Genomic DNA, 24,207 nt, shown 5'->3' on the forward strand with positions numbered 1-24,207 from the left:
AAGTCTCTCCTTCCGAGCTTCCATCCCCTCCCTCCCCCCCTTCCTTTTGGGTCTCTAGCGGACGAAACTAGCGCATGCGCATTAGGTACAAAGCCTCGCTCTTTGTCCCCATCCGTCGTTCACACGAACTCAAGCCTTTCGCATTCGGCAGCCAATAGGATCGTAGAAATGGCGGAAAACTGATTCCGCCTCTGAAGAAGAATCTTGATTGGCAGTTCAGATAACCAATCAAGAATGCCACTTTGTACCCCTGGGGTGGCACCGAGCTCTGTCGTTGCGTTTCCGGCGGTCGCGCGCTCTTTTCTTGGGACGGTAGAGGCCGTGTAGCGTCGCCGTTACTTTGAGGAGAGAACAGTCGGTAGAGGGTGAGTTTGGGGACGACTTAGTTCTCGTGTGAGAGGGGAGTAGGATTTCTCGCGACAATCGGTGAAGGAAGAGGCTAGGGCAAGGCTCGGTTTGGAGGGAGGTCGGCCCTTTCCAAGGCCCCTTGAGGCCTTGTGCCCGCCATCCCACTGGCTTCCCAGCCCACCCGCGCACGCGGGGGGCCCGTCGCACTCAAACCTGACTCCCGCTTCCTCTCCCGCCGCCTTTCTTTGTGCGACGTGGCCTGGAACCTTAGCCCTGTCAATAAGTTCCTGGGCCTTTGAGCCGCCCTGGGCCTGAGGGTGTGGGGTCTATCATCCCAGAGCCTTGGAGTCGCAGCAGGAGGAGGAGGTGCTTTGTAGGGCGCTCCTCCCCTCGGCCTCGCGAGGCCATGAATTCCGAATGAGCAACTGGGGCACCCCGAGCGATGTTTCTTTGTCAGAACTCTTACCTGGGAAGTTCTTCTGTTCGTCCAGACCCCTCCGTTTTCCTCCTCAGGTTCCTGTATGCCCTTACTTTTAGTCTTGTTGCCTAAGCTGCTCGACCCACGTGTAGCATCACTTTTAAAAAATGAAACTTAATTTTATGGATTTTTTATTGGCTATTTTCCACTCGGAGAAACGATTGTCGTAAGGTGACACCTTTCTTTGTGTTCTTAACAGAGAAGTCAAGGTTAGAGAAGACTGGGAGGCACTTTGCTATCTGAAATGTAGGTTGAGGTAGGTGTAGGGTAGCCAGATAAAATATAGGACGCCCTGTTAAATTTGAATTTGACATATACAACGAATTATTTTTTAGTATACATTGCATGGGACTTACACAAAAATCCTTTATTTTTAATCGTAAATAAAAATTTTACTATGTTGTGTATTTTTATTTGATAAATCTGCCAACTCTAGTCGGAGTACGCTGGCTAGATTTATACTGTCTTTGTTCAGCTTCTTTGTTATCAAATGAAAGGTCCTAAGAAACTCTTAGAAAATAAAAAAGGACCTTACCGTCTTAGTACATTCTACAGCTTTCAGGCTGATCCACATCCAGGCGGCCATCGGGTCTGGTAGATTTTAACCAGATTTTCCCGAATGTTTCCACTTAAAAAGTTGATCCTTATCCTGAAAATTAAGGGGACATTTATTTAGCTTTCAGATACGTGATAATGTACTTGGTCCTGTATCTAAACACTTTTGCAATTGTATCTTAGGCTCAGTAGCCTTAGTCTTTCTTTTTCTTTTTTTTTTTAAATATATTTTATTGATTTTTTTTACAGAGAGGAAGGGAGAGAGATAGAGAGTTAGAAACATCAATGAGAGCGAAACATCGATCAGCTGCCTCCTGCACATTTCCTACTGGGGATGTGCCCGCAACCCAGGTACATGCCCTTGACCGGAATCGAACCTGGGACCCCCCAATCCTCAGGCCAATGCTCTAGCCAGTGAGCCAAACCAGCTAGAGTGGGCATCATTTTTCTTATCCAGAAGGATAATAGTTGTGATTACTAAAGGAGATAATGCAGACTTAGCACAGTGCCTGACATGATGGTCGATCAATATTTTGTATTATCACCTTAACTGCCACCCTATACTTTCTAAAATAAAAAATAACCTCCCCTTGAACAACATAAGCTGATGAACAAAAATAGATCCAGAGACATAGAAGCATTGAACAGACTGTCAAACCTCAGAGGGAAAGCAGGGGAGGTGGGGGGGGGGGGGGTAAGAGAGCAACCAAAAGAGATCAACCAAAGGACTTCTATGCATGCATATAAGCATAATCAATAGACACTGACAATAGTGGAGTGAGGGCCTGTGTTGGGGGGTGGGAGTGGGCTGAGAGGTCAAGGGGCGGGGGGGGGGAGACATGTGTAATACCTTCAACAATAAAGTTTTTTTTTTTACTTTTAATTTTTTTTCTTTTATTATTAGTTAAGGTATTACAAATGTGTCCTCATCCCCCCCCATTAACCCCCAACCCCCCCCCCCAATAAAGATTTTTTAAAAAATAACTTCCCTTGAAGTAATCTTAAATGGTCTAGAACATCTTTTTGAAATGGAATGATGAGGTGTGGTAAGATGTAAAGAGAGTTTTTAATATTTTAGTTTTGAATAGATCTCTAAGGATTTCTATTAACATGTAAATTATAAATTGTAGATTCCTGAATGGGATGCAAGGTACTGAGGCTAGTGCCTTAGTTAAAGGCTGCAGGAAAAAAAGAGGGTCCTTGAACTCTAGCCAGAGATAAGACCTAGTTGAAAAAATGGCTGTGAAAATCATTCAAGTTTCTGTTATAGGGACCCACTTTGGGGTCAGGGAAGGGAGATGTTTAATAGCTGGGACTCTAAAAAAAAGTATCTGGCTGAAACCGGTTTGGCTCAGTGGATAGAGCGTCGGCCTGCGGACTGAAAAGTCCCAGGTTCGATTCCGGTCAAGGGCATGTACCTGGGTTGCGGGCACATCCCCAGTAGGGAGTGTGCAGGAGGCGGCTGATCGATGTTTCTCTCCCATTGATGTTTCTAACTCTCTCCCTTCCTCTCTGTAAAAAATCAATAAAATATATTAAAAAAAAAAAGTATCTGTGACTCAAATAGGAAAATATCTGATTCTAATGCCCACCTTAACCCTGCCCCCAACTGTTGCTGGGGTAGACTTTAAATTTTGTATGCTTTTATTTCATATATATATATATATATATATATATATATCTTATTTTAAAATAATGATTTCCTTTTTCTTAATTTTTAATTTTTTTTATTTTTTGCTAATCCCCCCCCCCAGGATATTTTTTCCCATTGATTCTTGGAAAGAGTGGACGGGATGGGGGGAGAGACAGAGAAACATTGACATAAGAGAAACATGTACTGGTTGCCTCCCGCACGCCCCCTGACGGGTTGGGGACTAGCCTGCAACCGAGGTGACTGCAATCAGAACCGATTTGCTGTGAAACTGCTACACCTATTCATGACATTTAAAGTTATTACAACTTTTTGAAAAAACAGTGCTGCACCATGTGGCAAGAGTCACAGATTCGGTTATACTGTTTTTATCCTAAGGAAATAAGCAGAAAGCTACAAGCACAAAGATATTTACTGCAGTGTTATATCAGGAAAATGTTGAAAACAACCTAAATGTCTCAGAGTAGTTTAGTAAATCCGATGGGCTTTATGTAGCTGTTAAAAATTATAATTATGTTCACTATAGAGATGAGGAAAACCTGAATATACAATGATGCATTATGATTATAGTCATTGAACTGATAATGTATTTTCTGGAAGCTGAAGAAGCAAAAATGGAAATTGTGAGATGAATATTTACTCAGGGCTGTGCCCCAAGATTTAGCTTGAGCATTGTTCATAATGGTGAAAAATTAGAAACAGCCCATGTCCAACACAACAGTGGCTTGGTTGACAGCTGAATACTGTGTACATTAACAATGTAGAAGATATAGTAACATGAAAACTGTTAGTCATGTGTCGTAAAGTAGAAAAGGCATTATAAAATAATTTTTATCATATCCTATTTAGAGTACCTACAAATATATAAATCAGTGACTGGGAGGGTATACCAAAATGTTAACAGTGACTATTTTTTAATGCTGGGTCTTTGGATTTTTATTTATTTTTGTTTTTATTTCTAAGTTTTCTATAACAAAGATATATTTTGTCATAGATACCTTATTAATGAGAAACAAAATTGATGAACTGACATAAATGAGGAAATTCAAGTCTGGGCTTAAATGTCAACTTTCCAGTGACATGTTACCTCAGAGCTCTATTTAAAATTACTACCTTCCACTCTATCTATTTTGCCCCCCTATCTCCCCCCCCTTTTTTCTTTATTTTCCAGTAACTTCTTTACTATGTGATTTAGTTATTATGTATATTGTTTTGTCTTTCACTAGAAGGTAAGGACCCAGAAGGCAAGAATATTTGCTTTGTTCATTGATGCATCCCAAGCACCTAGAATAGTGCCTAGCAAATAGTTGGCATTCAGTGAATATTTATTTGTTGAATGATTGGTTTAGTAAAAAAAAAATAGTAAATCACCAATAAATTATAACAAGCAGGACAGTTTTTGTTTTTGCCTACCTTCTGTTCCTTGTCTACATTTATGAATTTAAAAAACTCTTTCCCTCTTAAAGTATCAACATTTTTCATGCTTACATGGTTTTCATAATTTTTAATACTGTGTAATGTCCCATTGTATAGATGTATCGTAATTAATTAAAAACTATGCCTCTGATTTTGTATATGTAAGTCATTTTTATTGTCCATAAAGGCCATTGCAGTGAATATTGCATGAGTGTGATTTTTAAATTTTAAAAATTATATTCTTATTCTTAGGATGAATTTCTAGGAACAGAATTCCTGAGTTAAAGTATATGAACATCTTGATAGTTCTTATTACCTATTGTCTTATGAAACAACTTTTGGATATAGTATTTCATAATTGCAATGATGTTCCCAGTTTTGGTGGGATATGATACAAAATATATTAAGGATGTTTTTATACACATAAAAGTATTCTTATTTGCCCATTATCCAAAATTAACAGTTACTTCATCTAAAATATAGCTTGCACTATTTTAAAGGAATCATAATGTATTCACCATAAGGTCTTTCTTTGCATCTTTCCTTCAGCTAAATTCTGACTAGAGGGTCTTGTGTTTAGAATTGACTTTGCCTTTTTATTTTATTAACTGAAGAACTGTCCTTGGATGTCAGTTAATTTTTAGATGACAGAATTTAACATTTTATGTTTATATATTCATCTTTTTGTATTGGCTGCTATTATTGCTTTAGTAGCCATTTATCTTTTTATTTTGATTAACAACAATATTTACTGAGTGTTTACTATGTGCCAGTACTTGAATTAGTGTTTTCACATATTTATTAATTCTCATAGTCAGCTTGAGAGAGGTAGGTATTTATTATACCCTTTATAACAGCTTAAGAAACCAATGCAGAAGTAATTTACTAAGTAGTACATAGTTAGTATTAGGAGCATGCTTGAAACCTAAGTATGTCTTAACTCCACAGCCTATACTTTTCCTGTTCATTCCATAGTATCTAGTGTAGGCTAGGACTGTGCAATGTGCCAGAGAAGAACAGGACTTAATAGTTTCTTGTCCTTGTGATAACTAGAATCTATTTTAGTCATTGTGTGTGTGTATATATATATATTTTTAAATCTTCTCCCGAGGATACTTTCCATGATTTCTAGAGAGAGGGAAAGGCAGAGAGAGAAATATTGATGTGAGAGAAACACATCGATTGGTGCCTCTTGTACGAGCCCTAGGACCCTGGCCGGGGAGGAGCCTGAAACGGAGGTATATACCCTTGACCGGAATCAAACCCGGGACCCTTCAGTCCACAGGCTGACGCTGTATCCACTGAGCCAAACTGGCTAAGGCAGTCATTGTGTTTTTAAAATGTGCTTTAATAATTTTATGATAGGGTTAATGGGGTAGATCTGTTTGGAAAAGTAGTTTCCTATTATGTGTAAAATTATTGAACTAGAAGATTCCTCAGATCATTCTAGTGCAAGCTGTTCTTGTCTGATACATGTCCAGTTTCTGTGTGCAACATAACTGCTAATAACTGGTTGTTGTTTTTTCTGAATTGTATTCCTTTGCCATACTTGTTCAAAATAACCAGTTGTTAGGATCTGGCAAAAGTCTGAATACCAACGATGATTGATGACATACAGTATGAGTCATCAGGAAGGTGACTGCCTTCTTAGCACTGAATGTATTTGACAGTGCACATTTTCTTTTTAGGGTACAAAAAATGCAGAGCAATAAAACCTTTAACTTGGAGAAGCAAAACCATGCTCCAAGAAAGCATCATCAGCATCACCACCAGCAGCACCACCAGCAGCAACAGCAGCAGCCACCGCCGCCAGCAATACCTGCAAATGGACAACAAGCCAGCAGCCAAAGTGAGTGCATGCTAAGTAATGGGGTAGAGATAGGTTCCCTTTTGGGAATGGGTTCTTGATTTTTTTTAAAATATATTTTTATTTATTTCAGAGAGGAAGGGAGAGGGAGTGAGAGACAGAAACATCAAGGGTGAGAGAGGATCATTGATCGGCTGCCTCCTGCACGCCCCTACTAGGGGTCAAGCCTGCAACCCGGACATGTGCCCTTGACCGGAATTGAACCGAGACCCTTCAGTCCATAGACCAATGCTCTATCCACTGAGCCAAACCGGCTAGGGCTGGGTTCTTGATTTTTAGATTAGTCTTTTGGTATTATAAAGGAATAGGTCTTTGTTCTATTTACCTCTTAATTCTTCTTAAGATAGAAAAAGGCTGATTCTCTGAAACCAAGGAGCTGGCATGTAGGGATAGCAGTTGAGTATAGGTTGCTTTGCTGTGTTGGCTAAACAGATGTCTTCATGTTTGCCTTGGAGCTTGGTTTCCTGGAGGTAATCAGATGACTGGTACTTAGGGAATATATAGAACAAGTCTTTAAGACTTAATGGAGAAGTAGTCTGGTACTGAGTATTATTACACTTTCAGCCTGGGGCCTGTGCCAGCCCATTTGTAATCAGTGAAAAGTCTTTAAAAGTATGTTTCCACTTGTTCAGCAAACTTTGAATTTTAGGTTCTAAGACTAGAACCTAAAATGGGGGGGGGAGAACTCACGGACATTGACAACAATGTGGTGATTGTGGCAGAGGGTGGAGGTGGGAAAGGGCATAGAGGAAATAAATGGTTTGGGGGGGGGCGTAGAGAGTGGAACCTACTTCAAACCTTTTTATTTCCTGAGATTTCTATTTAGGATATTTTTTTCTAACTCATTTCTTTTTTTTTTTAAGATATATTTTTATTGATTTCAGAGAGGAAAGGAAAGGGAGATAGAGACAGAAACATCAATGATGAGAGAGAATCATTGATTGATTGGCTGCCTCCCACACGCCCCCTACTGGGGATTGAGCCCACAACCCGGGCATGTGCCCTTGACCAGAATCGAACCCAGGACCCTTCAGTCTGCAGGCTGACGCTCTATCCATTAAACCAAAACTGGCTAGGGCCTAACTCATTTCTTTTCATTCTGTTACCCCCAAGCCTGAGAGAATGGGAACTGTAAGGTTATGAAGATGAGTGAGATTGGGAAATGGAGCAATTGTGCTTTATACTTCAAAAATCTGTCCCTTCTCACATAGAGTTTCTTGACTTGCTTAATTTTCTCTTTGGCCAATAGCTCCTGTATTGTCTTTCTAACTTTGATTTAGTCCCAAGTTGGCTCCTGGCCTACAGTAGTCCGTCCCCCCATCCCCCTCTAATCTCTGCATACTGCTTTCATATTCTAAGGTGCAATTTAGTGATACGTGGTTAGTGGATAGATTGCATTGGGGAATGGTGTTTGGCTTTTCTATAGCAATTAGGTTTCCTAATCTAGCAGAAGTTGTAGCTCTTTGAGAATGACTGTAAATCTCTTGTCTTCTCTCAGATGAAGGCTTGACTATTGACCTGAAGAATTTTAGGAAACCAGGAGAGAAGACCTTCACCCAACGTAGCCGGCTCTTTGTGGGCAATCTTCCTCCTGACATCACTGAGGAAGAAATGAGGAAACTATTTGAGAAATATGGGAAGGCAGGTGAAGTCTTCATTCATAAGGATAAAGGCTTTGGCTTTATCCGCTTGGTAAGCAACTGTAGGCTTATAAGAGCAAAGATGGGGAAGCTGGGGAATAATGGATATGGAAAATAAGGCAGTAAATAATTTTCAGATGGTCTGCTAAAAGCTTATAGTTGATGGAATAGGACAAAAAATGCAGATTTAAAAATTTTTCCTCATAGGTTTCTTAAAAAATATTGTTTTTATTGCGTTTGAGGTAGAGTGGAAGGGAGAGAAAGAGAAACATCAGTCAGTTGACTCTCACACACACTCTGACCATGGATCCAACCAGCAACCTGGGCATGTGTCCTGACCGGGAATCAAATTGGCAACCTTTCAGTGCACCGGATGATGCTAAACCAACTGAGCCACATCGGTCAGGGCTGTATATATTTTTAAAAATTTAATTGTGCTAAAATATACATAACATAAAACTTATTATCTTAATTATTTTTTAATTTATTTTTTAATCTATATATATATTTCTTTTTTTGTCTCCTTTTTTCCCGATTGACCAGATCTTTTTCAAAAATCTGATTTGATTTAGGAAACATGTTAAGTATATGGGGGGAAACCTTTCTAGGCATTATTTATCTCCATAAATGAGGAACTTGATGCGGTCAGAACTAGTATTCCTTCCAGATATACCACTCACTAAAGACTATATAGGCAAGTAATTTTCTCTGGGGCTCAGATTCCTCTTTAGTAATATGAAGGGGGTCCAATGAAGGTTTGTGGTTCTAAAGAGGCCTCTTGGAGGACATAAGAGATTCTGGTTAAGTTATTTGTAGCTAGCTGAAATTTAAAAATTCTAGCTCTACTGTATTGTAAGGATAGGTTTTATGCTCATCATTTGTTGTCCAGATGATATGTTACCCTTGGGAGAATAACCTGTGATACCGATGACCATGTAAGTCAGTGGTTCTCAACCTGTGGGTCGCGACCCCTTTGGGGATTGAACGCCTCTTTCACAGGGGTCGCCTAAGACCATCGGAAAACACATATATAATTACATATTGTTTTTGTGATTAATCACTATGCTTTAATTATGTTCAATTTGTAACAATGAAAATACATCCTGCATATCAGATATTTACATTATGATTCATAACAGTAGCAAAATTACAGTTATGAATAGCAACGAAAATAATTTTATGGTTGGGGGGGTCACCACAACATGAGGAACTGTATTAAAGGGTCGCGGCACTAGGAAGGTTGAGAACCACTGATGTAAGTGTTACTAACTTTTAGGATGTCCAATTGGTTTTTCAGGGGCATCAGAACAGTTAGGCTAACCAAAGAGTGATCTGAAACACACACAATTCCATTCTTTCCGTTCTATCCATGCTTCTTTATATGCTGTTGCCAAGCTCCTTGGTTTTTTGTTGTTGTTGTTGGATTTTTTTATTTGTGTGTGTGTGTGAATCCTCACCCGCGAATGTTTTTCTGTTGATATTTAGAGAGAGTGAAAGGGAGGGTGGAGAGACAGAGAGAAACGTTGATGTGAGAGACATCAATTGGTTGCCTCCCATACATGCACTGATCAGGGCCAGGGATCGAGCCTGCAACCAAGGTATATGTCCTTGACTGGAATCATGGGTTGATGCTTAATCCACTGAGCCAAACCACCTAGGGCTAAGCTTTTTTTTTTTTTTTTTCAGATATTTTGTATTGAGCTATGCTACTTTAGAATCTTTTAAAAACATTCATTTTATTGATTTGAGAGAGGAAAAGAGAGAGAGAGAGAGAGAGAGAGAGAGAAACAAACATCAATGATGAGAGAGAATCATTGATTGGCTGCCTCCTGCATGCCCCACACTGGGGATCGAGCCCACAACCTGGGCATGTGCCCTGGCCAGGAATTGAACCATGACCTCCTGGTTCATAGGTCAAGGCTCAACCACTGAGCCATGCTGGCTGGGTGCTACTTTAAATTCTTGATAGCTGTGTAGTTGGTCTGTTAAACCCAGTTATTCTAACTATCCTCTGCTTCCTAGGAAACACGAACCCTAGCGGAGATTGCTAAAGTAGAGCTGGACAACATGCCACTCCGTGGAAAGCAACTGCGTGTGCGCTTTGCCTGCCATAGTGCATCCCTTACGGTCCGCAACCTTCCTCAGTATGTGTCCAACGAACTGCTGGAGGAAGCTTTTTCTGTGTTCGGCCAGGTGGAGAGGGCCGTAGTCATTGTGGATGATCGAGGAAGGCCCTCAGGAAAAGGCATTGTTGAATTCTCAGGGAAGCCAGCTGCTCGGAAAGCTCTGGACAGATGCAGTGAAGGTTCCTTCCTGCTAACCACGTGAGTGAAGGCCCGTTGTTTGGGAAGTTAGCCTTTAGAAACCCTGTTCCTGTGCGCATTTAAAATACTATTCATACTAATTCAGCTTTCTAGTAGGTTTTTTTTTAAATATATTTTTCTTGATTTCAGAGAGGAAGTGAGAGGGAGAGATAGAAACATCAATGATTAGAGAGAATCATTCATTGGCTGCCTCCTGCATGCCCCACATGGAGGATTGAGCCCACAACCAGGGCATGTGCCCTGTTCAGGAATTGAACTGTGACCTCCTGGTTCATAGGTTGATGCTCAGCCACTGAGCTACGCTGGCTGGGCTAGTAGAGTTTTTAACATAATCTTAAATTAACACAAGTATAGTTTGAGGATTAAAAAAATAAACTTTAATAGCTCTAGCTTGGTTGATTGGAGTGTCATCCCGTACACCAAAATGTTGCAGGTTTTCCTGATTGGGGCATATGCGGGAGGCAGTCGATTGATGTTTCTGTCTCTCTGTCCCCCTCCTTCTCTCTCTCAAATCAATAAAATATCCTTGGGTGAGGATATTTTTAAGTATATTTTTATTGATTTCAGAGAGGGAAGGAGAGGGAGAAAGAGATAAAAACATCAGTGTTGAGAGAGAATCATTGATCAGCTGCCTCCTGCACACCTCCCACTGGGGATCGAGCCTGCAACCCGGGCATGTGCCCCATAGGCCCTTGACTGTAATTGAAACCAGGACCCTTGAGTCCACAGGCTAATGCTCTATCCACTGAGCCAAACCAGCTAGGGCAGGATATATATATTTTTTAAGTTAAATTTTTTCAGTACTTCAGTGGGTCATTTGATCAGTGTTAAGTCTCCCCTTTGAAGTTTTATAACTCTGAAAAGTTGTTTTGTGCATGCAACATCTTAGAATTTATCCCAAGTTATTGTCTGGAGTTCTGTAGAGAATAGATAGTTAGGCTACACTTAAGTACTGTATCTACTTTGAACATCTTTTTTTTAAATTATGTTTTTATTGTTTTTAGAGAGGAAGGGAGAGGGATGGAGAGAGAGAAACATCAATCGGTTGCCTCCCTCACAACCCCCACTGGGGATCATGCTTGCATGTGCCCTGACCAGGAATCGAACCGGTGACCTCTTGGTTCATGGGTTGTTGCTCAACCACAGAGCTACACTGGCCAGGCTGAACATCTTTTTAAAGGCTAGATTTAGAGATCTGAAGCCTGACTTGATCCTATCAACCCCAGATTCCACATTTCCACATAACGCCATTAAAAGATATTGGTTACTTGGGACTGGGTTTAAAACTCCTTCAGAAGTTTAATTGTCTTGTCCTGACCCCTAAAACTAGTTCATGTGTCAGTGGCAGGTGTAGAGAGGAAGCCTACTATAGGGTATGATTTGATCTTTCTTTTTCCCAGATTTCCTCGACCTGTGACTGTGGAGCCCATGGACCAGTTAGATGATGAAGAAGGGCTTCCAGAGAAGCTGGTTATAAAGAACCAGCAATTTCACAAGTATGTTGTCCTGACATATTCCCTGTTAGCTGTTGGTCTCTTCTTAAGGAAACTTGTAAAGGGATGTGTAAAAGAGGCAGGTCTTTGTTATATGTATTTACTAGCAGCCCTTATCTTGGCATTCAGAAGGAATACATTGCTTAGTTGTCATCTTAGGCAGAGTTTTAGTAACCCAGGAACCTTGTCTTTAGGGAGAGGGAGCAGCCACCTAGATTTGCACAGCCTGGCTCCTTTGAGTATGAATATGCCATGCGCTGGAAGGCACTCATTGAGATGGAGAAACAGCAGCAGGACCAAGTGGACCGCAACATCAAGGAAGCTCGTGAGAAACTGGAAATGGAGATGGAGGCTGCTCGCCATGAGCACCAGGTCATGCTAATGAGGCAGGGTGAGTATAGGCCTCTAAGTCTTAAAACTAAAAGAACAACAAAATAAGTTTTTCCGGAGTTTCTTAGTATCAATCGGTAGAGAAAAGCCTAAACCTCTACTTTTATTCTCTGAAATATTTTGTTGATCTTGGTAGGCAAATGAGCTTGGAGATGTGACAGAAAATACTGGATTCTGTGGAGAAGGAATAATAGGTTTGGCTTTATTTTTGGAATCTGGATACCTCCGATGGCCACTCAGGGATTATATATCCCTTTTGCTTTCTGGATCTTTAATTATGAAAAATTATTGGGTCCATATGAGGAGAATGAAGAATACTCTCAATCAAGTCTGTTGTTTTTCTAGATTTGATGAGGCGTCAAGAAGAACTTCGGAGGATGGAAGAGCTGCACAACCAAGAAGTGCAAAAACGAAAGCAACTGGAGCTCAGGTAACTCTTCTCAACCCTTTTTCTCTCATAATGTCTCACTCCTGCTTCCTACCACCAAGCTACCGCATGCATTTGTAAATATATTGGCAAACATTTCCTGGCTGTTTCTGAAGTTCTCCCTTTGGATGGGAGATATTTCAGCTGCCAGTGGTTCTGGGAATTACGGCTACACTAAAGAGAAAACAGCTGAGTGCTGGTCTCATAAGGCTCCTTTGAGAAAGAACTTTATCCCCTAAGGGGGGGGCACATCTGGGTTGCTTTAGGGCTGGGCACATTTAACATTGAACTTCCTAGAGAGCTATGATAGTTTCCAGTTGGCTCTTTTTAAACTATCCTATCTAATAAAAGAGAAACATGGTAATTGGCGTACGACCGCTACCCTTCCCATTGGCTAATCAGGGCGATATGCAAATTAACTGTCAGCCAAGATGGCGGCCGGCAGCCAGGCAGCTTGAAACTAACATGAGGCTTGCTTGCTTCAGTGACAGAGGACGCCAACGTCCCCGCCTGCCACTGCAGGCCTCTGAGCTGCAAGCAACTATGTAACAAACATAGAAGCTAAACAAAACCCCAGAAACCTGCCGGGCTTCAGGCAGCAGGATCGCAACGTTGTAAGCAAAGGCCAGAAACCTAATTTCAGCAGTGGAGGCCTAAGAGCTGGAGCCAAGCCTCAAAGCTAAAGCTGGCCCAGAATAAAAAAAAAAAAAAAGAAAAAAAGGAGCAGTTGGGAGCTTCCGTCACCCCCAGCCTGAAAACAGCCCTCAGCCCCTCACCCAGACTGGCCAGGCACCCCAGTGGGGACCCCCACCCTGAAGGGTGTGTGACCAGCTGCAAACAGCCATCATCCCCTCATCCAGGCTGGCCAGGCACCCCAGTGGGGACCCCCACCCTGATCCAGGGCACCCTTCAGGGCAAACCACCCGGCACCCACCCATGCCCCAGGCCTCTACCCTATATAGTAAAAGGGTAATATGCCTCCCAGCACCGGGATCAGCCGAGCCGCGAGGCCTCCCGGCACCGGGATCAGCGTGACAGGGGGCAGCGCCCAAACCCCCTGATCGCCCTGCGGCTCTGTGTTTGACAGGGTGCGGCACCCCAACCACCCCCCCACCACAGGCCCTGCTCTGTGTGTGACGGGGTAGAGCCATAACCTCCCCATCGGCCCTGCCCTGAGTGTGAGAGTGGCGGCACTCCAACCCCCTGATCAGCCCTGCTCTGTGGGTGATAGAGGGCGGCGCCCCAACCCCCTGATTGGCCCTGCTCTGTGCGTGACAGGGTACAGAGCCCCAACCCCCCTGATTGGCCCTGCTCTGCATGACGGGGTGGCGCCGCAACCTCCCCATTGACCCTGCCTTGAGTGTGACAGTGGGCGGTGCCCCAACCCTCCAATCGGCCCTGCTCTGAGCCCGACCAGGGGCTGCACCTAGGGATTGGGCCTGCCCTCTGCCACCCGGGAGCAGGTCGTTATCTCCCGAGGGGTCCCAGACTGCGAGAGGGCACAGGCCAGGCTGAGGGACCCCCCCCCCCCCACCGAGTGCACAAATTTTTGTGCACCAGGCCTCTAGTATATATAGATATAGATATAGATATAGATATAGATATAGATATAGATGTAGATATAGATTGATTTCAGAGAGGAAGGGAGAGGGAGTGAGAGGTAGAAACATTAATGATGAGATAGAATCATTGATTGGCTGCCTACTGCATGCCCCCTACTGGAGATTGAACCCACAACCCAGGCATATGCCCTTGACCAGAATCAAACTCAGGAACCTTCAGTCCACAGGCCGACATTCTATCCACTGAGCCAAACTGGCTAGGGCTTCAGTAGGCTCTTGATCCTCTTGGCTCAGTCCCCTATTAAGATAATCAGCTTAAGTTCTGGAATGCCTCTGCTTAAATACCTTGGTGACTCTCTGTAGGCAGGAGGAAGAGCGCAGGCGCCGTGAGGAAGAGATGAGGCGACAGCAGGAAGAAATGATGCGGCGACAGCAGGAAGGATTCAAGGGAACCTTCCCTGATGCGGTATATCTCCTTTGTGCCCATGATGTACCAGTCCAGTCGTGATATGACAAACCCACCATGAATTGTCTGCCCACTAGGACTATACAACATACCAGGTTATGATCAATTTTTCCATTCTGTGAAACTCCTTTTAGAAATAATTCATAGGAAGGAAAGGTAAGGTTTGAAGGAGAGCTCTTTTTGCCCCATGGGCTATTTAGGATGAAAAGCTGGGACCAGTATATGCTATTCAGACTCAGTGACTGCAGTATAAGATATATCCAATTCCGTAGCACCCTTGACTAGTGACTAGTCCATTGCTGTCCTTCAAGTTATATAGGTTGGAGCTATAGGAAAAAATTGACTATCTTTCCCCTTTCCTTTCATAACTCTTCTTGTACCTAATAGGAGACTGACTTGAGTCCTAGTAGCTCTGATCTTGAACTCACTGTATAACTAGTGAGGAATTGTTGTTGGTGTTCCTCAGCTTGGTCTCAGTATACTTAGGATGTGTTATCACTCTATACTTTCCTTAGTGTGTGGTCTTCAATGGATTGTGGGAGAATGTAGTGCTGTCTTAGACTGTCTTTAGTGTTATTTTGTTTTTCAGAGAGAGCAGGAGATACGGATGGGCCAGATGGCTATGGGAGGTAAGGACTCAGGAGATTAATGGCTCTGATTTCCTTTTTTGTCTTGTCTCTGGTGAACTATGTAGCTTATTTTATGTATTCCAGATTTAAGGGATTCACATTTCTGGGAGCATCGTTTTTTGGGGTGGGGTAACATGTCTTAGCCCAAAGGTCTTGTTGAATTGTTTCCTTTAGAACAGAAAGAGACAGATGATATCTTTCTCCTGTACTGATCACACTACTGTGCTTTAGGTGCTATGGGCATAAACAACAGAGGTGCCATGCCCCCTGCTCCTGTGCCTGCTGGTACACCAGCTCCTCCAGGACCTGCCACTATGATGCCAGATGGAACCTTGGGATTGGTAATAACTGTAGGACCTTAACAGTAACCCTGAATGGTGATGGGAGGAGAAAGGACTTTGCTTCCATAGTTGCTTGGCCTGTCGTGATTTTGTTACAGATAACAGTATTAGAACTACTGTTATCCAATGTAACCTCAAGGTCTTTATTTTGGACTCCTGAGTAAACGAGTCTCAAAATATACTTTATGGTTCATACAATCCTGAGGTGATTTTAGTTATTATATCAAAATGTTAAAACTGGATAGGCTTCAGGTTGCTTGAAAAGTGATGGCCTGCTTTGTCCATGTACCTAGTTCATCAAAAAGGACATAGGTAGAACTTAACCATCTTAGGAATTTAGTATGTAATATTGCTTAGCTAATAAGAATAGGGATAGCCCTAACCGATTTGGCTAAGTGGATAGAGCATCGCCCTGCAGACTGAAGGGTCCCAGGTTCGATTCCGGTCAGGGGCATGTGCCTTGGTTGTGGGCACATCCCTGGTGGGGAGTGTGCAGGAAGCAGCTGATCGATGTTTCTCTCTCATCAATGTCTCTGACTCTAGCCTTCTCCCTTCCTCTCTGTGAAAAATCAATAAAAATATATTTAAAGAATAGGGATAAAGAAGAGGAAGAAAGAATAGGGATAAAAAGTTAAAGGTGGGATGGTTGGGTGGGTCTGTAATTCAGGCAACCTTCCTTTCAGGGACATCTGTCCGCTAGAGCAGTGGTTCTCAACCTGTGGGTCGTGACCCCTTTGGCAGTCGAAGGACCCTTTCACAGGGGTCGCCTAAGACCATCCTGCGTATCAGATATTTACATTACGATTCATAACAGTAGCAACATTACAGTTATGAAGTAGCAACAAAAATAATTTTATGGTTGGGTCACAACATGAGGAACTGTATTTAAAGGGCCAAAAGGTTGAGAACCACTGCGCTAGAGTCTTTTTTTTTTTAAATGTATTTTGTTGTTGTTGTTGATTTCAGACAGGAAGGGAGAGAGCAATAGATACATCAGTGATGAGAGATAATCATTGGTCGTCTGCCTCCTGCACACCCCACAATGGGGATGGAGCCCCACAACCCAGGCATGTGCCTTGACAAGGAATGGAACTGTGACCTCCTGGTTCATAGGTCACTGTTCAAGCATGAGCCATGCTGGCCAGGCTCCGCCAGAGTTTTATTTTTTTATTTTTTTAAAATATATTTTATTGATTTTTTTACAGAGAGGAAGGGAGAGGGATAGAGAGTTAGAAACATCGATGAAAGAGAAACATTGATCAGCTGCCTCCTGCACACTCCCCACTGGGGATGTGCCCGCAACCAAGGTACATGCCCTTGACCAGAATCGAACCCAGGACCCTTGAGTCCACAGGCCGATGCTCTATCCACTGAGCCAAACCAGTTAGGGCAAGTTTTAAACATGATTAGGCATCCCCAGCAGGTGGAGCCCGGGCTGGTTTGGCGCAGTGGATAGAGCGTCAGCCTGTGGACTGAGCAGTCCCAGGTTCGATTCCAGCCAGGGGCACATGCCTGGGTTGTGGGCTTGGTCCCCAGTGGGGAGCATGCAGGAGGCAGTCAATTGATGGTTCTCTTTCATCATTGATATTTCTATCTCTCTATCCTCCCTTCCTCTCTGAAATCAATAAAAATATATTTTAAAAAATAATTGGGTGGAAATGGCCTCCAAGGGAAGGACTACAGATGGGTGGGAAGCTTAGGACATGTTATTTTGTAATGTTTCTCTCTTTTTCTCTTTAAGACCCCACCAACTACCGAACGCTTTGGCCAAGCTGCTACAATGGAAGGAATAGGGGCAATTGGTGGAACCCCTCCTGCATTCAACCGTGCAGCTCCTGGAGCTGATTTTGCTCCAAACAAACGTCGCCGATACTAATAAAATTGCAGTGTCTAGTTTCCCAAAACCCTTAAGAGAAGGACCCTTTTTGGACTAGCCAGAATTCTACCTGGAAAAGTGTTAGGGATTCCTCCCAATAGTTAGATCTTTCCTGCCTGTACTACTCTAGGGAGTATGCTGGAGACAGAGGTCAAGGGAGGGGTGATATTTAACAAATCATTTCTGTGTGGTATATTGTTTAATTGTGTCTGTGTGGTGCATTCCTGAAGTCTCGAGATTATTGAAGGCCAGGGGTGGGGGGCGATGGCAAAGTGGATCCAGTTAGAGCCCCCAGGAATCTTGATCATTCCATTCTGTTTATCCTGTTCTATTTGCATTCTCATTCTTAAATTTCCCGACCCCGGAGACACTGCCACATGTACCACAAAAACCACAAACGTCCTCCATCACTTGATTCACTCCCAGGTGGGAATTCAGGCAATGTCCGCAGAGGTCACAGATAACATACATACATACGGTTCTGTTATACCCCATATATTATCCCTTCATATCCTAAGGAAGACATTTTTCTCTTAGAGATTTTCATTTTAGTATATCTTTAAAAAAAAAATCTTCTGTTAACTAGCCTCCATCTTTTTCTTGGGTAAGGACAACCCAGGAATGGCCCTTTTGTGTCTGATGTTGCTGTTCACAGCTTTTCTTGATAGGCCTAGTACAACCTTGGGAACAGGGTTGCTGTATGATGAAATGTCCAACAGTAGCTCTTAGCATTGCCTATCTTATGTAGTTATGCTGTGCTTTTTTTTTTATTGGTGTACCATGTTTGATTTGTTCCTGATACCTTCGGAGTTTTTTTCTGAAAATGGAGCGGTAATGAAGCATCAACTTATTAAAATACATTTTAATCCTTTTCATTTTCTGTGCTATTTTTGGAGGGGAAGGGAGGGAGGGGTGTTCTGTCTCAAGAACTGAGCAGTAGGTTTTATCAAGTATCCATGTGGCAAACATGTCAGGGATTGGATGCATACTATGGCTGAAGTGGTTGACAAATATCTGTGCTATTGGTACACAGAAGTAATAAGGATGGGAGGAAAGCGTCTTTGAAAGAAAATGGGCTGGGGGATTGGGGTATTCTCATTAGGAGAGGTCTCAAAATTGGTATTTGTTTCTGAGCAGCTGCTAATATGTCTGAGGCTTAGAATTGACATGGTAAATCTAAAACGGTCTCTGCAGTGATTAGCTGACCTCACCCAAGTTCCAAGCCCTACTCTGTGATCCTTTTCTTGAGCCTCAGAGCTAAAATGCTCCTGAGCTCATTCCTATTGGCTGGGAAGACCAATTGAAGTTCCCTTGCCCATGTTAGGAGGTGTACGCCTTCTGAACTAAAGATAGACACAGCTGCCCCTTCCAGACAGCTAAAAGCTTCCAGACTAAGAGGTCTTCCCCACTCGGCAGCCAGACTCCTTGAAATACCCTTTCAGTAATTCTACCAACGCTTCCATGTCTCTACTCTGCCATAACAAAGGCTGTGGGCAGCACTTTGACCCCAATACCAATCTTCCTGGTGAGTAAGCCTGGTCTTGCCAGGGGGCTCTGGATCCTGGGGAATGGTCATCTGTGGATAGTCTGCTAAAGGAGTAGAAGAAGAAATTTAGTGTACCTGCCCTAGTTTAACTGGTCTGGGCAGTCTTCAATCTTGACTGGATTTTTTCTTAATATTATATGGAAAAACCAAAGCATATAGACCTGTGGAAGAGGTAAGAAGTGACATTTGGTATAGTTTCCTTTCTTGATCTTTCTACCCATATCCACAGATTCCTGTTGCCATCACACTGGGATCCCAATCTTCCATGATGCACTTAAGGTGAGGTATAAGTGAGGGGGTGATAGCAAGAACATTTCCCAAAGGAAATAACACTCAGGAATCTAAGCTGAGCTGGGTCTCATTATCAGGGTTGGTCCTGCTGCCGGAAGCGAACTGTAGATTTCTCTGAGTTCTTAAACATCAAGGTAAATTCTTTACTTAGATTCTGCCCCTAATAGAAAGATTCTATCTCTAATCCTCCTCTCCTTATCTGTACTAGGGCTGTACTGTGGGACCACACTGTGCTGAGAAGCTCCCTGAAGCCCCTCAACTTGAGGGCCCTGGCACAAGCAGTTCATTTCAGGAGCAAAAACTGACTACGATTCCAAAGTCAGCAGAGACTTTGCGCCGGGAGAGGCCCAAGTAAAGAGGAGGTCCCATCCCTAGCTGGTTTGGCTCACTGGATAGAGCATCAACCTGCAGACTGAAGGGTCCTGGGTTCGATTTCAGTCAAGGGCACATGCCCAGTTTGCAGGCTGGGTCCCCAATAGGGGGCATGCAGGAGGCAGCCGATAAATGATTCTCTCTCATCATTGGTGTTTATCTCTCCCTCTCCCTTCCTCTCTGAAATCAGTAAAAATATTTTAAAAAGTAGGAGGTCCCAGGGTTTTTGCTACATTCATGGAGCTCAGGGTCATTGGGGTTTGGGAGATAGGGCATAGAGATGTGAGGAGGGTCAGATGTCAGGGCTTAGTATATATTTTGTGCCATAGGAGAAATCTGTCCAGAAATAATGTCCCTTACTGTAAGGTGGTATGGGTGATAGATAGGTATTTTGAGTTAACAGGGCAGTTAGCACCTCATGAATACATATTTATAATACAAGGGGGAATTGGGAAGATCTTGATTTTTTTTTTCTGTTTGGAAAAGATCTTTAAAATAGTTTTACATCAAGAAAAGGATGTAGTAGAGTTGGCAGTCAGGAGGCTGCAGAGAAGAGTAAGTTAATTTTGCGGAAATAGAAGAAAGTCATATTAGGTCCACAATTAATTAAAAGAAGGGGAAATGGTATGTTTCTACAAAGAAATGTGAGTTTTAATGCAACTGAGTAGATGAGCAAGAGAAGTCCTGGTGATTTCTCCAGGGTCAGGGATTTGGGATGTCCATAGAGAAGAAAATTGGCAATGGAGTTTCTACCCAATTTCTCCAACCCTGACCTTACTTTCACCAGACTTCTTCGACTCCATTAGAACTGGTGGGAGTGTTGGAGCTGTTGATCATGTTTAATGAGTCAGAACTAAATCATCACCCTTACCCCCTAGGTCAGAGTTGCCTCCAAAGCTGCTTCCGCTAAATATATCCCAAGCCCTGGAAATGGCCTTGGAAAAGAAGGAATTAGACCAGGAATCTGGAGCAGGTAAAGTGGGTCCTTAGTTGGACAGACCTCGCAGACTGGAATTTAGTGAAAGTGGCAGTTGGGTGGATATAATGGATAGGTTCCTGACTGCCCAGCTGGTGTGGCTTAGCAGTTGAGCCATAAACCAAGAGGCTACTGGTTCAATTCCTGGTTAGGGCACATGCCTGGTTTGGGGCTCAATCCCCAGTAGGGGCATGCAGGAGGCAGCCAATCAGTGATTCTCTTTCATCGCTGATGTTCCTATCTCTCTCTTCCTCTCCTTTCCTCTCTCTCTAAAACAGTGGTTCTCAACCTTCCTAATGCCGCAACCCTTTAATACAGTTCCTCATGTTGTGGTGACCCCCAACCATAAAATTATTTTCATTGCTACTTCATAACTGTAAATTTGCTACTGTTATGAATCGTAATGTATTTTCATCGTTACAAATTGAACATAATTAAAGCATAGTGATTAATCATAAAAACAATATGTAATTATATATGTGTTTTCCGATGGTCTTAGGTGACCCCTGTGAAAGGGTCGTTCAATCCCCAAAGGGGTCGCGACTCACAGGTTGAGAATTGCTGCTCTAAAATCAATAAAAATGTATTTAAAAGTAAAAGATAGGTTCTTGACTCTATTTCCCTCCCTTGCCCAGGACTTGACAGTAGTCTGATCCAGACTGGTTCCAGCTGCCAGAACCCAGGATGTGACGCTGTGAGTGAGAGTTTATGAGGGCTCAAGCATGTGGCTGAGGGATACTATACCCAAGAGATGATTGGGTATAGATATGAAGTTGCACGGAGTACACTTTAGAATGACCTGATTCCTTTCCTTTCTCCTTGATCTGTCTTAGGTTTACCAAGGCCCTGAGAGTGATGCTACTCCATGTACTTACCACCCAGGAGCACCTCGATTCCATGAGGGGTGAGAGAGGGTACTAGGTGGGCTGTGAGAAAGGTTTCTCCCAATGTTGAACATAGATGGGAGTAGGGGCCTGTGGGAATGGAAAGGGATTCAGTTGAATTATCTTCCTACCTCAGGATGAAGTCTTGGAGCTGTTGTGGCATCCAGACCCTGGATTTTGGGGCCTTCCTGGCACAGCCAGGATGCAGAGTTGGTAGACATGACTGGGGGAAGCAGGTAAGCTCCAACTTCCCTGAACTCTTGATTAGGAGCCAATTCCAGAAATAATTTCTCCTCCCCGTACTTCATAGCAAGGTATCTCCCTTTGTATGGACCAAATAAGATTCTGCTCCTTATCCCTCAACAGCCCAGAAGCTTTGCAATCAATATAAGTTAGTGTTAATCTTCCTGAAACTCTGTCTCTTCTCCATACAAACCATGAGAACTCCTCTTGGGGTAAGCATTCATTTTAACCACTCACATTTCACATTTTTAGCTACCAGCATCTTGCCGTCATGATTGGCACCAGACAGATTCCTTAGTAGTGGTGACTGTGTATGGCCAGATTCCACTTCCTGCATTCAACTGGGTGAAGGCCAGTCAAACTGAGGTAAGGAATGTCTGATGCTGGATGAGAGGCTAGTGAATTGGGTGCTATTACAATCTTACAGGCAGTGTTGCTGTATGTAGTTAGCATGTAGATTCCATAGTCCCCTGAGAGGAAGGTAATGATATTGGGTCAGGGTTATCTGACTGACCTGTGGATGTATGGATCACACCTCTGGCCTGGTTCTGTGTCATAATGATCTGTTCTGACCTTCTGGATTGTTACTACCCCTATAATTCTTTTCTCTCAGCTTCATGTCCACATTGTTTTTGATGGTAACCGTGTGTTTCAAGCACAGATGAAGCTCTGGGGGGTAAGTGAAGATAAGGGAGCACAGGAGGGAGGGCAGATGGGGTGAAAAGAAGGGCCAGACTGCAATGAATAGAGGGTGTCTTGAGGGGGAAGGAGTTGTAATGGGAAGAAGTGGAGGTTTTCTCTTCATTTGCTTTTATATTCTCTCCCTTCCCCTCCCTTTTTCCCCCTTCCCTATCCCCTTTCTCTTTTTTCCTCCTCTCCCTTACTATGTTGTCTTATTCCTCCATCTTTTCCCCCACCTTACATTTTTATTTTCTCCCTGTCATTTATCACCACCCCACCTTGACCCCAACCCCATTGATTTCTTCGTTTTTCTCTTTTTCCTGTGTTCCTCTATCTTTCCCTCTTCCTCAGGTCATAAACGTGGAGCTGAGCTCTGTCTCCTTGATGCCATCTCGGGTTGAAATCTCCCTGGTGAAGGCTGACCCAGGATCCTGGGCCCAGCTGGAGCACCCTGATGCACTAGCTGAGAAGGCTAAGGCAGGGGTTGGGTTAGAGATGGATGAGGAAGAATCTGAGGACTCAGATGATCTGAGCTGGACAGAGGAGGAGGACGAGGAGGAAGCAATGGGGGAATAGTGACACCAAACAATCAAATATCTAGACAGGACCTCAATAAATCTCATAGGATCTCAGAGACCAGGATATGGTTGGCCATGTGGTATTGAGCAGCAGGAGGCTGAAGGAGGGGAGAACAAAAATATCCAAACCATGCTGTTTTTTCTCTTAAATAAATCTGTTATTCTACAGTTTCACATAGTGTTGTTCTCTCACCTCACTATCTAAGATTGTATTCATTTCCCCCAACTTCTGTGTGTTTGACACATGTGTGAAAACAAGCACATTCACATTCAATCTATTCTTCACAACTATCAGTTATTTACTGAGTACTTACTATGTGCCAGTTATGTGTTGGGTAGTTTAGAGATATTTGAGAAACAGAAGACTTATTCATTCCTCTCGGGAAAATTACAGTCTGGCTGACAAGTCCTGGATAATCGACATGAAATAATAATAAACATTATTAGGTAGTTAAACTGAGTACTAAATTGTGCAGTACAGTTTTTAAGAGCTATTGGAGTTGAGAGAATGGCGAGATTAATGTGGACTGCAGTAGAAAAGGAAGGCTCAGAATAAAACTTAATTTTTCCCTAAAAAAAAAGGGAAGTCTCCATGGAAGACGTAATTTTAAAAAAAAAAAAAGCTTTATTGAGATACAATTCACAGACCATACAACACCCATTTAAAGTATAAAATTCAATGTTTTTCCGAGTTGTATAACCACAATCAACTGAAAACATTTTCATCACTCCAAAAGAAACCCTGTCTATACCCATTAGTAGTCACTCCCAATTTTCCTTCAAACTCATAGCCCTAGGCAACCACTAATCTACTTTCTGCCTCTGTGGATTTACCTATTGTGGATATTTTATGACCAGAATGAAAAAAAAATGTGGTCTTTTGTGACAGACTTCTTTCACTTAGCACAATATTTTCAAAGTTCATCCATGTTGTAATGCATATAAGCTCTTAATTTCTTTTCATGAACAAATAATATTCCACTGTGTGATTATACTACATTTTGTATATCCGTTCATCAGTTGAGGGACATTTGGGTCTTTTTCCACTTTTTGCCTATTATGAATAATGATGTTATGAGCATTCATGTAAAAGTTTTTATATAGACATAGGTTTTCATTTCTCTTGGATATATACCTAGGAGTGTAATTTCTGGGTCAAATGATAACTTTAAT

The 24,207-nt window shown here is 42.7% G+C and overlaps 2 protein-coding genes across 2 annotated transcripts; both read left to right on the forward strand.

The window, feature by feature from the left end:
- Positions 1–246: 246 nt before the first annotated feature.
- NONO (non-POU domain containing octamer binding) lies at positions 247–18,337 on the forward strand. Its single transcript, XM_081080860.1, has 11 exons — positions 247–365; positions 6,137–6,297; positions 7,814–8,007; positions 9,978–10,279; positions 11,680–11,775; positions 11,967–12,163; positions 12,508–12,592; positions 14,515–14,617; positions 15,207–15,246; positions 15,478–15,587; positions 17,329–18,337. The coding sequence occupies exons 2-11, from the start codon at positions 6,147–6,149 to the stop codon at positions 17,461–17,463; spliced, it is 1,413 nt and encodes a 470-aa protein (XP_080936986.1). The 5' UTR covers positions 247–365; positions 6,137–6,146; the 3' UTR covers positions 17,464–18,337.
- Positions 18,338–18,924: 587 nt separating this feature from the next.
- Positions 18,925–23,637, forward strand: ITGB1BP2 (integrin subunit beta 1 binding protein 2; the record flags this gene model as incomplete). Its single annotated transcript, XM_081080866.1, has 11 exons — positions 18,925–18,988; positions 19,239–19,288; positions 19,378–19,434; positions 19,509–19,651; positions 20,551–20,645; positions 21,284–21,342; positions 21,482–21,552; positions 21,669–21,768; positions 22,028–22,141; positions 22,389–22,451; positions 22,808–23,637. 11 exons carry the CDS (start codon positions 18,925–18,927, stop codon positions 23,030–23,032), a joined length of 1,041 nt encoding a protein of 346 aa, XP_080936992.1. The 3' UTR covers positions 23,033–23,637.
- Positions 23,638–24,207: the final 570 nt, after the last annotated feature.

The sequence above is a fragment of the Myotis nattereri genome, assembly GCF_964212035.1.
Source record: "Myotis nattereri genome assembly, chromosome: X".
Lineage (NCBI taxonomy): Eukaryota > Metazoa > Chordata > Mammalia > Chiroptera > Vespertilionidae > Myotis > Myotis nattereri.

Coding starts and splice junctions, on each gene's coding strand:
- NONO (XM_081080860.1), top strand. CDS start 6,147: ATGCAGAGCAATAAAACCTTTAACTTGGAGAAGCAAAACCATGCTCCA. Junction 12,164..12,507: donor GGTCATGCTAATGAGGCAGG/GTGAGTATAGGC, acceptor TTGTTTTTCTAG/ATTTGATGAGGCGTCAAGAA. Junction 15,588..17,328: donor CAGATGGAACCTTGGGATTG/GTAATAACTGTA, acceptor TTTCTCTTTAAG/ACCCCACCAACTACCGAACG.